Source organism: Apteryx rowi, unplaced genomic scaffold (genome assembly GCF_003343035.1).
Source record: "Apteryx rowi isolate R43461 unplaced genomic scaffold, aptRow1 scaffold_172, whole genome shotgun sequence".
Taxonomy (NCBI): Eukaryota; Metazoa; Chordata; class Aves; order Apterygiformes; family Apterygidae; genus Apteryx; species Apteryx rowi.
The window spans coordinates 583,029-597,409 of NW_020447997.1; the positions used below are offsets into that span (position 1 = coordinate 583,029).

General features: G+C 36.4%; 1 protein-coding gene across 1 annotated transcript; it reads right to left on the minus strand.

Annotated features, from left to right (window-relative positions):
• Positions 1-5,672: 5,672 nt before the first annotated feature.
• PYGO1 (pygopus family PHD finger 1) lies at positions 5,673-12,286 on the minus strand. Its single transcript, XM_026060908.1, has 3 exons — positions 12,211-12,286; positions 10,076-10,161; positions 5,673-8,192 (listed from the first exon to the last, which is right to left on the minus strand). Exons 1-3 carry the CDS (start codon positions 12,284-12,286, stop codon positions 7,071-7,073), a joined length of 1,284 nt encoding a protein of 427 aa, XP_025916693.1. The 3' UTR covers positions 5,673-7,070.
• Positions 12,287-14,381: the final 2,095 nt, after the last annotated feature.

Sequence of the window (14,381 nt, forward strand, 5' to 3'; positions counted from 1 at the left end):
TAGCTGATATACCACATATAGAAATGGGACTGAGCAAGGTCTTGGATCAACTTTGTAGATCATGTACATACCTGCAGAAACACCACCTACTTCATATGCATTTGACATTGCTAGTTTACCTGGAAAAGGGACTGAGCTCTTGCTATGACACTTTGGCAAAATAAACCATGTGAGAATTATCGTACCAGACTAGAGGTCCATTCAGGATCTTTCTTCTGTTGGCACTAACTTGCTAGGCAAAAGTGCCAGAAACAAGGAGATAAAATACCCCCTCAAAAACTTTATTCTTAAATTGCCATCTCCTGTGCTCTGAAGGATGGAGACTTACATCCCTGTCAAATCTTATTTTACTAATACTCCTTTGGACCTTCTGGTTGTCTATATATCTACACACACACACACACACACCCTCTTTTGGGGGTTAGCTCATTTCTAATGGCTTCAGAGGCTTTAATATATAGAAAAAAAATCCTTTTATTAGCTTACATTTTCTTATCTTTAATTTAATAAATGACCTTTTCCCATCCTTTCTAAATTCTCTCCCCTTTCTCTTATCCATCCATATTATTAAAAAGAACAGGAATATATTCTGAGATGCTTTTTATTCCAGTGAACACTGTTTTGTGGGTGTGGCTTGGGCCCAAACTAGTTGCTTTTAAAGATTATCATTAAGGTGCTGATTCACTATGTGTTAGTTTGACATTTCAACAAACAACAGGAATAGTTTAGTATGAATTTTGCAAATTAAAATAAATAATAATTCTTTGCATAATCTCTTTCCAAATGCAGAAAGCTCTACAATCCCCGCAGCCAAACAATACCTGAGCCCTTCTCATCCTGTAAGAAAGAAATGGGGCTCCGGGTGCGAGACCTCTTCTAATCTGCTTTAAAGTTACTCTAAATTAATGCCACTACAGAACAGCAGACAACTCGACGAGAGGTAGGAGCTGTCTTTTCTGATCAATATGACCTCAAACTGTTTCTTGCCCTGGATTACACCCAATCCAAATGCACCCTCACAGGCAAAACATTAGAAAAGTTAATCTATGCATTACATCATCTTCAGGAAATCAACAGGCAATCTCCCCACAAAAATTAGCTTTATTTTCAAAGAAACTGAAACCAGAAAACAGAAAGCAACAAAGTTACATACAGTGCTGGACAAAATCTGCCATATACATTTTCCAAGAATGGTTGATTTAGATCCTGATATATCTTCTTCTAAAGGGTCAAATATCACATCATTATTAACAAAAAATTTAAATGTCAACATTCTTAATCAGCTCATATTTTGTACTGTTTGGATGGCAGTAGATTGGTAACTTGCCTTTTTCAACTAGTCTTTAACACTGAAAGGAGAATGCCAACAAAGATACCAAGTCAGAAGGCCCTAAAGAATACAGTGTCTGTTCTAAAGGCCATATACAAAAGCTTGGTGGAGGGACTGGCTATGAAGTAAAAATCCCTCAACAACTACACGTTATTTCACATTTCAGAAAAAAAAAAAAACACCTATCATGAAAGGCAAAGATATTAAAGAACAAGTATAGGTATAAAAAAGCTCACCCTCCTTAAATTATATGAAAGCTTAGACTGAGCCTGTTCTTTGTTAAACATCCAGGTAACAGCAGACGAGATTAGTGTCTAGGAACAGACACAACATCTCTCGTGACTCCAGTCACCAAACTGTCTCCAATACAGCAATTCCTGAAGTACAGTGCACAGCCTCTGAGGGAAAAGATGAGGCTGAATCAGAAATTATTTTTGAGACACAGTTTGTTTAAACACAAAAAGGAAAACCATCATGTATGTTAAACAATAAAACAATAGGTATTCCCTATGATCTTGGTATAAGCTGTTTCTGAACCAATAAACTAAGGGCCACAGTGAATACTCTTTAAGCTACAGGCAGCACCTCAAAGGGGCTGAACACCATTCACAATTAACGTGCAACACTAGGGCATAAGGGATCCTTTATTTCCATGTAAAGCATAAGCCAACAAGAAATTATAGGAGTTCCATACAAAGAAGTGAATGTGTGTAACTCAAGATGTAGTGTAGCATAGTTATATTGCCTTAAGATTTCTGTTAAGTACACTTAATTTTCCAAATTTAAGGAAGTCTATTCTAATATAGAAAGCTTCAGACAAAACTTAGCAATTGCAGAATAATTTTAAAATACATCCAGTTCTCCATCCTCCTGCATATATCTAATCACATCCAATAGCTAAAAAATTACATGTTTTTTAAAACAAGTATGGAGCGTTAGAATAGGATGTTCACAATCATAAGCCTACTATCAAGTGTTCACTCATTTGTCAGCGGATAACATTAAAGAATTCATACTAATGTTATGGCAACAAGATGACACTGCACATAAATGCTGCATGTTCTGAAAGGTATTCAGTTTTAATTATCATGAATTGCTACCATCTATCATACCTCATTCTATGCAAGATACCAGGCCAGCTACCAATCCATAAACAATAATGTTTCATATACTTCATAGAGTAGCTTAAAACACATCATGATATGAAATAATTTGTATTACATAGTAATTTAATCCCTGGCCACAGGGTTAATGTTGGACAAAGTCTGGAAACTTTTTTCCAATTTGAATTACATACATTAACTTTGCCACACACCACAGCACTAATGCATGTATTACTTCAGACATGCTCTAATTTAAAATTAAAACAAAAAGCTGTTGCAAAAATACATGTCACCAATGTGGAACACATTCAAGATTGTATAAAAAGTACTGAACTGATATCCCAAAACAGGTATATTTAAGCAGTACATAAGGAAAGATTAGTTTTAATATGAAACAGTCATTTAAGTCACATACAACATGATAAGAAGCATGACTTCCTTTTTAAAAAAATGTTACACCAATACTTTTACTGGCAGGCAATGTTTATATATAAAATGAAAAGGATATATTTTATGCAGATGTGTATTATCTGTGTTAAGTTGGAAGAAAGAAAAATGTTAAAGAGGTGCTACATTTGAACACCACTGATCTTGCAAAAATCTCAAACCACAAAAAGCATTTTACCTAAGAATATCTAAAAAAAGCCATGGGTCCAGAACTGCAAAGACTTCAAAGTGGTCTTGGCTTTGTGCATGCAGTTCTACTGACTTCATTAAGAATTCTCACATGCTTGAAGTTAAGCCCGAAGTGTGCTTAGAGAATTAGTGCTTAGTCAAAAAAATCAGAAGTGGCAAAGTATGTTCCTGTTTGAGCAGCCCAAAATATAATAACAAAATTATACTTTTGTTTTAAATAGAGCAAACTTATCATATTACCTTTTAATTCTTTAGTATCTTTCATTTGAAGATCTCAAATAATTACTAATCCTCTAAACACCCTTGGGAAGTAAGCTTTAGTCCAATCTTATGAAAGAACAGATGGAGGCACAAACAGTTAACCTCTTTGCCTCAAGCTGCACAAGGGATCAGTAAAACAGCAAGAAACAGGATTTTTGATACCCGGTTTCTAGCCTATAAGCAGCACTGCCACTTACTCTGACACTAATAACAAGTATTTTAAAAGGTTAAATTACATATTTTCTCATTTAAAACTGGTCTCTGGCAAAAAGCAAGTATGCCAGTATTAAGGGCTGTTCAATCCAGTTATAGCTGTTTACTTCAGCCTAGGGAGAAAAGCCGGGGGGNGGTAGCACAGACTACACTTACAAGCATGACAGAGAGCTGTTTAAAAAGGACACAGGCATTTCCCACAAAAATCTTCAGGTTTGTAAGATTTACAAAATCTTTGCAATATTTTGGTGTGCAGCACCAGTGCAGTCTGAATCACTAATAACGAAAGAATCACATGATAGTTCAATACAAATTGTTTCATGTAGAGTATTACAAAAACTCACCTATTCTAATCAGCCCTCCCTCCCTCCCTCCCATCAACCCTTCTATAACTAATTTCTAATTCTACCCAGCTGACATTTTCCTATTACCTTACTAATAAGACATGATTGCTGTTTTTCCTGTGCATACTTGAACTACTACTAGTCAATACATCCAGAGAAAAAACGAAGTGTAATTCTCTCTCTAGGTAAAGAATCCAGGTATACCAAGAGCGTATCAGTAGGGCAAGCATATTGGCTAGACGATTTTTTGAGATCCTGTTCAGTCCTATTTCTATGATCAGTGCTGTAAGAAGTTTTGTTTTGTTTTATTTGATATTTTAAAAGTGGCATTTACTAATGCCTTGAATTTGTAAGTTAATATATGCAGAAAATTCACTGGGTTACAAACCCAACATGGTACCAGTTTAGAAAAACTGAAATCATTTGTTAGAATAACTTTCACAAATACACAATTTAGGCCTTATAAAATTATATTCCAGTAATTTTTTTAAGTTCATAAGAACACTATATTTGTATTCTAATGTCTTGCTAACTAATATAGAAAGCACTTACCTAACGACATAGGATTGATTGAAAAGATTTCAAGAAATACATAGCTATTTTAAATATAGTGTCTGCTCCAAAATCTTAAAACATTAATTGGACTTCTGAGAACAAATGCCCTGAAACATCTTCTCACGTTAGGAATTGGGGGCAGGGGTGTAGGGTATTGTGAACAGCATGCTTGGATAATAGTATCATCACCAGATCTTCTACTGAATTTCCGAACATTGAGACAAAATTCTGATTTGATTTACATTGCTGTAATTCAGAACCAGCTCCATAAGCTTCACAGTGCAAATTGTTGCAACAGGAATAATTCTATTTCCCACAGGAACAAACTTATCTAAACAAGGTTTGGTTTAGCTTCTACTTTAGATACCAAAAGGAAATTCTAACTGAAGTCAATCAGTTACTAGGAAAACTACTGAAGACATTTCTTCAGAGTTAGTTTCTTTTTTTTGTTGTTTTGTGTTTTTTTTTTTAATATAACACCCCTAACAAAACAAAACTAAGTTTAATCTCTGTACTAAACAAAGCAAATAGTGCTGAAAACAGAAGCCCTGAATCTGCATTACGCTTTCTTTATGTCTCCATACAGGAAATCCTCAAGATACGAATTGTCTCATTCACACTTTGGACGTTATTTCCTCTTTCCTGATGAGGGGTAAGACACAAACGAGGAGGATACTGCACTTAATGTTTCTCTGGTAAAAGATGGTATATAAAACTTCTCCATATTGAAATAAAAGGGTTATGTATATCTGCAGAAAGAGAAATGCATCTCCCAGGAAAGTTTATTACTACAGTAGAGCCCATTTAATTCAAACACAAAGGTGAACTGGCAAGCAGCAATTATTTTTCACTCATTAGCACACCTTACCGTAAAAACTACCTTTATATATACACATTTGTATTCTATATAGGCTCTTAGATTACTCATCACCACAGATCTGAACACCACCTACCACATTAAGGAATATGACTAGTACCTCTAATGCTTGCAATATGATTTAGTTTTCAAATGACTGGCAATTAAAACTTCCCATCAGTGGTGAGTATTATGAGCAGAGTCTGTTATCAGAGTACCACCTTTTATTAAGTAAAACCAAACAAATAACACCAAAAAACCCCCCTTCTTTCTACAGAAAAACTCATTTTCAATTGCATATACAACTTTACCAAACTAGTCGCTTAGGCTAAAATGTTCAAGGCTAGATGCTCACCCATATTAAAAAAAAAAAAAAAAAAAAAAAAAAAAAAAAAATCAGTTATTTGAGATCAAGAATACAATCAAATTACCTATATTAAAAAGGAATTCTTACAATCACACATGAGGCTCTAGTGCCATTCATGCTTTTTAGTAGGATTTCAAGTTTAGCAAAGAAGCTAAACTTCCAATTACTCACTCTTGATACGCGGTAAACTCGCATCCCTTAATGTGAGTTGTTTTTTTCTTCACCCTAGATTTTTCTTGTTTTTCCCCAAAACTGAAAGACTGGCTAAGGCAGTGGTGAGATTTCAGTTTTAAGATTTTGCTGGCCAAATTATCTTGCAGTTCAGTCTGTGCTGAGCACACTCCATTCCTTCACACCCTTCTTCATGCCAGGTGGTCTGTGTAAGCTCAGGATGACTGAGCAGGCTCTAGTTCAAAGCCCTAGGAGATGGGCAGGACTTTCTCTACATTAGTTCATTCACAATTCTTGGGCAGCACCAAAGCTGGAGACCAGAACTATCAATGAGAAAGGAGCAGAGGTGCATAACTGAACAATGACAACAGAAGCAGAGACTGTACCCTGACGTGTATGCTTAAGATAAATGAATTAAGGTTGCATATGCAACCCTAGTTTTGGTATTCTCTAGATTTAAAGCATTGGACTTTGTAAGCTTGATCTTTTCCAACTTTTTAAATGCCAACGTATTTGTAACTATTTCTAAGTAGTGCAAGACCTTGCAGGAGTCCTCAGCAATTAAGTATTTGCTGAGAAGTCAAAGAGCTCATTGCCTTTTCAAGGAAATATAAAGGTATGAGAGTTAGTGGGCTCCATTGTGTTGCTAGGCATGAAGTCAAATATAAAAATAGTGTTAATGCATTATTTAAAAAAGAAGATTCAGTTATTTGACATATGAAGTCCTCTGTATTTATCCCTAAAATAAAAACCATTAGTACAGCACATTTCTCCATGTCACCTCCACTACCTTCAAAGAAAGGTTAGCAAGAATATCAGTAATGGACATTCACCAATAATAATAATAAAAGTAATGAGCACCTGCAAGTATAGTACCATCAAAACTGAGCACTAAGTGCTAGTTTTAGTTAACACGCTAACACTAGTGAATAGAGGCTATTCACACAGGCACGTTTCTGCCTTCAATAAAATTCTGAATGCACATCCTCCTTCTGATCAGATATCAGTTATGTTTTACAAGATCAAGTGTTTCTTGTTTCTGATTAAACAGTAGAACATTTGCACACCTAAAACTAAGAGTACCAAAACTGAGATGTAAGTTTTAATGAAAACAGATTAAGGAAAAAAGATAATAGCAATCAAACAGAACTGATTGTCTGCAGAAAGTGAAATACCCAATTTGTAACCAAACCTTTGTAACAAGTATTTCAGCCACTACCACCAATTCATGTTGTTAGCCATCCGTATTCAATGCAGGTGGTCCTGCAGTTTCCCTTGTGCGCATTAACTGGACATCCTTGTCAGCCATACATGTATCACAGCCCCATACTGCTGATGCTTCTGCTGTAAGCAGGCCATAAGCTGACTCAGTCATGCCTGTGCAGATTCGATGAAACCATTTTTGACAAGAGGCTTCACATAAGATGGCATCCTGGTCATCGTTAACTTCATGTGTACAAATTCCACATGGATAGACTGGTTCAGAGGATGAGTGACCATGACGACCGGGATGAAGGGGCGTTTTGCTGCTCTTTTCAGAGTTACATCCTTCAGTGGTACCTCGAGGCTGGCGGGACTTACTCTGAGTCCCATTTGAATGACCAGGGTTAGTGTTTTCAGCACTATTAGAATGGCTGTTATCCTGATTTACCACATTGTTTCGAGTAACATTTTTTAGGTCACTGTTACCTTGACTTACAATGTCCTCTGTCCTGTGATGATGCTGATGAGTAGCAGTGTTCTGGCTGGATGCTTTGCTTGCACCTTGACTAAAGTCTTGCTTTTGTGCTGATGATTTTGTCTGGCTGTAAGTGTTTGGTGGAGGAACAAAAGAATGGTTTGAATCTAGCTGAGAATTTGGGAAATTTTGATTATTTCCAGGACCAAAGTTAGATGGCACATCAGGGTGAGGTATCTGACTAGAATGACCAAAGTTCTCAGCAGGATTTGGTCTGAAATGTTGACCAGGAATACTGACATTTTGATTTATCTGACCACCACTGTAAGGTGGTTGATTCCCAAAACCTGGGTTATCATGTGGACCGAAGCTGAAAGAGTGGGGTCGACTAAAACCCATTCCCACAGGGTTTTGAGGAAGGGGGTGTGGCTGGTTTCTGAGAGAATAAGAACCACCATATGGCGAGGACACTCTGGGCAGCATGTGAGGTGGCATTCTGAAAGTGTTATAGCCTCCAAAGCCAGGATAACCAGGATTACTAAAATATGGATTTCCTGAAGGAAGTGGTTTATAAGACACAGTATTATAGTTGTCATCAAATGGATTTGCAGCTACAAGGTGGTCAGAGCTTGGATTCGGCGGTGGAGCATATTCAGATGGAGGAGGAAACGATGATCCCTAAAAATATTTTAAATACAACATTTTAATTAGTTTTAATATGTCCCTGCAAGAAGACCAACCACAAAGGTCCTGGATTAGCAGCACTACTGCTGAAAGTACCATTCAGCTGTTATGTAAAGCTCACCACTGTACCCTGCCAGGCTATCTGAAATTTCAGTGGGGAGGCAAGAGATGAGTTTGGGTCCCAGATAACAGTGATTTATAGTAATTTATATACCATAAAAATAGTATATAAAATTAGTATATAAATTACAGTAGTTTATATACTATAAAAATAGTACAGTATTTTAAGAATTGTGCAGATGCACAACCATGCTGCTGAAAATACTACTTAATGTATAACTTCTGTTTCTTCATCTTTTACTCCAGAAAAGAGGAACAGAGGAAACAATGTGTTATTTAAACATACATGCACAAAATGTTTCAAATGCTTTAAAGAGCAGATTTGGAGCATTTCCTTAGTTTAATTTGGGGATCAATTTACTGAATATACACCTCTTAAGACACCCCACTTCTGTAAGGATATACACATGTAAAATACTAATGTTACTATATTCCCCCCCCCCCCCAAAAAAAAAAAGTATATAGGAGTCTGCATATGGGAATTTTCTATCTTCTATGTACCAGATAAAGGTGCCCCCTCTGCCTATGAGCATTCAGTGGTTGTCAGGATGGTCCGGACAGTATCATCAGTAGGCATAAAAATACAAAGAATTTTGGTTACAAGGAATAATCATATGTTTTGGAGCTCAGAGGCTGCTTAAATGTCATCAGAGTGGCTATACAATTGAATCTCATTCTAGACTAGCCTGTGGGGAACATCTAGCCAGTTCACTCTCACCTCTGTCCCTGATGCTACCTGTACTCACAGAATGTGCATTTCACCCTAAGTTTTGATAACCAAAGACTGAAGAAAATTCTTTTTCCCCATGTTTCTACTGTCCTGAAAGTTTTGAACATGGTAAGAGAAGACAAGAAACTAATCTGTTCTCTCTACAGTTATCATCATTCCAGAGCAGAGGAAAGCTCACCAACAGAGAGATCCGAAAGCCTGAAATTATCTCAGGGCAGGTTTCACCATGACTATTTTAAAACAACAACAACAACAAAAAATTAAGAAAACAGATCCTCATCTAAATGGAATCTGGATAGGCCTAACAGAAAGTGATAGTTTGACCTGTGTAAATAAAATTACTCTCATTGGGCAGTACAAAATTAACAGATACTCTCATTCATACAGCTGAATGAACACAAAGAAAAATTCTGCGTTATAGGTATCTAATTGCTTTACATGTTTTGTAGCTAGGCTTCCTTTTCTGGAAATAGCAACTATATAGAAATGCCAAATTGTAGAGATTCACTGGAAAGGAGCCGAACCTGCCGCATAGCTTTTGCTTGAAAAGCGCTTGGAAAATATGCCAAAAGCTTGATCGAAACATTAAACTGTACAGATCCATTAGCTGTATTAGCCATTACACATATAGGAGTAAGGGTAAGAAGAAAAGTAGTCTCATGGCAGCTAATCATTTTGTACAGGTTTCTACCAATGGTTACGAAGTCATTAAAATAAAATGTGTCTCAGAATCAAATCCATATGGTCAAACACAGTCATTTCAGTCTCACTGCACTCCTCCCTTTATAGGACTTTGGCAACCTACAGAGATCTAAAATAACTTTGATGAGAGTAACTAGGGTTATGAAGTTTCATAAAGATGACAAGAGAGTGGAGATTTCAACTTAGCATTTACATAAAAAATATTTTAGTAATGCTTCTATTTCTGAGAATAGACTGATATTCTGAACAGTGAGACAGTCATATTAGCAAACAACATCTGAGTACACTATTTATTAAGAAATCAAAAGAACCAGAGACAATTTACCTGTGTATTTGCTTTGCGCTTTTTCTTATCAGGGCTTCCAAGCTGTACTCCGGGTCCTCCTAACCCATCCAATCCACTGTCACCACCTACAAAATTTCAATCAGTGCAATACTGCATTAGTTTCCTTACAGACTGTACTTTAAGTCTTTGTCTGTCACATCAACAGACAGCCATTACAAATACTGAACTTTCATTAATTCTGGTGCCTTGCATTACAAGCCCTCAAGGAGCATACCTGGAGGTAAAAGGTAGCATATCTCATATACAGCTATCCAATGCCATTAGGACTCCAATGTCCGATTCACACTCATTACAGTTAGAATAAATATTTCCATTTACTTTATGTTTATCAGTCCCTCCGTTCTTAACATCTCTTCTTCACTAGTCAGAAGTATTTCTTATTTGCATAAAACTTTCAAGCCAACTGCTTAAAACCATGCCTAAGATTCACCACCTATTTAACCTACACAGACATGGCATTCATCAGCCTCATTCTACCAACCCACAACAGTATGTTACAATATGCCGAGAAGGAAAAAAAGCAAACAGTAGCAGATCTATGAAAGAAAACCACTGAAAACTTGCCATATTGTTTAGACAGATCTCCAGTTTATCAGATCTAAATTTCTTTAAATGCAAGACTTCAAACAAAAAGACACCTGCCAAAAATAATGAGACGGGTTCACTTAGATTCTGCCCTCCTGTGCAGAAAACTCATAGAATAATTAAGCACTGCCACTCTGGCACAAAAAGAGATAAAGAATGCTCATTTTACAGATCACTTGATTTCACTTTGAGCAATACAAAGAAATATCTATCCTTGACATGACACTCATCTCCACCTTTCATAAGAGTGGGACAAGCTCCAAAAGTTGTATAAATCATGACTTTCATTTTTAAAAATCTAATAAGACTATAGAGAAAAAGAAGAGATTCTAGTACATTCCTCATTATCCCAGTAGGTTTGCCTTTGTGGGGTTCAAGTCAATTTGCCTTCATTTGGGAATGTAAAGATGACCCTTGAGCCAAAGTATAAAAATCACTTTCAGATGATACAAAAGCAACACATTAAGATATTAACATCATTACATTAACAAACTGTATGTTATTACAGTTTTCTCTGGGCCTATTAAAATAATAGCTTGTTTACTTAAAAAACATATATAGAGAGAAAAATTATTCTTTGTTACTGAGAACAGTAAAATGTCAGCAACAGAACATAAAAATTGTAATATTATTTGTTTAAAACTCATATTGAAAATACAAGTCAAATGTTATCAAGATACATGCTGCTGCACACACAGATTTCTCTATTACCAAAAACAACCTGAAGATAACTGTGAATTATGGATAGTGTTATGCAAAGAAGCATAATGTATAACATTAAACAGCTCTACATTAGACAAGTATGCCCAGCAGATAGTTAAACCAGCTTTAGGACTGTACAGTAAAGTAACACCAAATCTCCCACATAGAGAAGAACTAGACCTATCGTATACAAACTAGAATATCCAAGAGTTATTTCAAGTACTGCTGATGAAAGGATGCCTGTAACTACCTATTGAGACAGATTTTCACTCCTAGCACCCCCCCCACACACACACACTTTTTTTTTTTTCCTCTGGACTGAAGAGGTTTCAGGGAAATTACCAGTCCTACCTCCAATAAAAATCCAGCCCTGCCTCTACTTTAATAAGTTCTGTTTAGCTTTGGCTGTTGCTGCTGAAATTTAATCTCATTTTTTATATATGTAATTCCCAAAACATTTCATTACTCATTCAGAAGATAAATGGACATCCCAAATCAACAGCTATCATTACTGGCAAATTTTAAGCCTGAATTTCAAAGACTATGACATGAAGTCTTGATCATGTTCCGAAAATAAATTCATGTTTGAGCATAATGTATCACAGTACAACCTACCATGAGGGTAACTGGGGATTACTCTGAAACAGAGGTCCTTTTTGCCTTGCTTTAGAATGCAGAATTCTGCACATACTTCAGAGTGCTATGAAGCACTGCAACCCCATTAATATAGATAAATAATCACAGTATAAATTATATACAAATGTCCCTTAACTTTCAACCCTATAAATCATCTGCCTGGTAAACTCGTAGCTCTAAACTCTCCCCACAGTTTCCATCATCTTCTTCTCTAGGATTCTTATAAGCATATCCTAACTTCAAAGGGACAGTATTGTGAATCCCCATCTTCGCAACCGCATAAAGTGTTCTCCTGTTTATGGCCCTGTACTGCTGATAGCAAAAATATTACAAATATTTAAATTTCTTGTAATTAAATTCAACAGCTAGTAACACATAAATTAATAAGTTTACGACCAAGTAGAATGCTGAGGACCATATTAAAGTGCTCACTGTTTTATGTTATTATAACTTAAAACTTTATAAAATTAAGTATAAATTTATTCTCTGGGATCTGATCCTTCAAATATGTAAGCATATAAATATTAGAATTCCAGTGATAATTCCCAGTCATTTCCATACGGATTACTTACGTGAGTAAAGCCACTCCTATGCCTAGGTTTGCAGGACTGGGTACTATGTATGAAAACGAACAAAGCTTTTGTATTTTCAGTTCTCACTGTGTGAGGCCAATGATTTAAGTTAACCCTATGAATTTATATTTCCCCTATGGATTTTATAATGATTTAATTTATACATCAAAGGAAATTGAATGTTAGTCCTAGCACACCTCCAAAAAAGAGTGAATAAGGGTTATTTTCATGCAGCCAAAATAAACTTTCCTGAAAGTCACTTTTGATACCTACCACACAGACTTTTCATTAAAATGGGTACTGAGCATTTCAGAACGTTGTGATATTTGCACTAATTGGTCAAAAAATTATTTTTATCATTTGAGACTAGTTTTCCAGGAAAAAAAATATGCTCTTTTTGTCTGAGACATCATATATATAGATGAATTTAGAGATAAAAATACGTATCTGGTAACTATTCCTCTTTTGCATTATGGATAAAAGGTATTTCAGCCATTTGAGTTTGTGAAATTCAGAGGGATAAGTCCCATATTCTCTTCAATTTCAGATATGCATATACACAAGATAGACATTTCCAGTTTTAGTCAGAAGAACTGAAATTTGCAGTTTAGTTTACGCATGAACAGATTATCATTTTGTATATAATATATGCTGTACTTAATATACTGCGAATAAACCATGGACTTAAGATTCATACCCACTGACAAACCCCTCTAGATTTTTACAGGATGGGTGCCACAGTCTTTTTACATTGTGCTTTATCTAAGTAAGAATGTTTTCCCAAGAAATATAAATGGCCAATTATACTTTCAAACAGGAAGCTAAAAGAGTCTAATTTTAATCAGGTTTAGTGAGCCTATCCTGTGGCCCTGATCCTGTAAACAGTTTTGATATTAAGCAGTAATCCCATTGAACTCAATGGGTAACTCAGGCATGTGAAACTCTGTATGTGCTTAAATATTTGCAGAATCAGGGCTTGAGAGTGGAGGAGTTTAATGAATCCCAGTCTCCTTTGTAACACTGCTGCATATTTCCATTCTCAAGGCTGCAAAACAGCTGTTACTAGAATAGTTTTAGAAAAGTGAACTGCAAATCAATGGCAGTATGCATAGCAGAATCCTCACCTTTCCCCACTTAACACAACCATAAAAAGCTTAAAACATCAAGAACAATAGAATTCCAGGGGCAAAGCGGGAGCGGAGAGAAGAGAAGCAATAAATACCAGGTTTTATAATTTCGCCACAATTTTCATCCAACTAGGTAATCCTACCGTCTTCCATTATTTCATTCAGGGATATATTTCTGCTTTTAATCACTGTAAGGATACAACTACCATAGTTGCTACTGCCCTTTAAAGTCCGTTGTGCAGCCGAAAACAGGAGAGATATCGTTTATCTACCCTTTTCCCGATGCATTTCAAAGAAATGCGTACTCCAAAGCTCACTAGAGCCGTACAACGGCACTGTTAATAAAACAAACAAAAAAAAAAATCGGGAAATTTTTCGCGTGGCAAAAAGAAAAAAAAGGGAATCCCGACTAAAATCAAATACTAGACCAACATTCAAGGGTGAAGGAGTGAAAACCCAAGTGTAATTTATGGGCTCTGCATCAACACTACCTCGGACATGTGGCACAGCCGACGTATTCCCTTGCACCAACAGTATGCACACTGCATACTAATAGGCAGCACCTCCCGAAAAACAGCACGGCAGCAACCGCGCACCGCCCGGCCCCGCGCCCGCACCGAGCCCCGACTTCTGCATTCCAAGGCCCGGCGGCGGCGGGCGCCT

Coding starts and splice junctions, on each gene's coding strand:
- PYGO1 (XM_026060908.1), bottom strand. CDS start 12,286: ATGGGGATTCACAATACTGTCCCTTTGAAGTTAGGATATGCTTATAAG. Junction 10,162..12,210: donor AGAAGAAGATGATGGAAACT/GTGGGGAGAGTT, acceptor GAAATTTTGTAG/GTGGTGACAGTGGATTGGAT. Junction 8,193..10,075: donor AGCGCAAAGCAAATACACAG/GTAAATTGTCTC, acceptor AAATATTTTTAG/GGATCATCGTTTCCTCCTCC.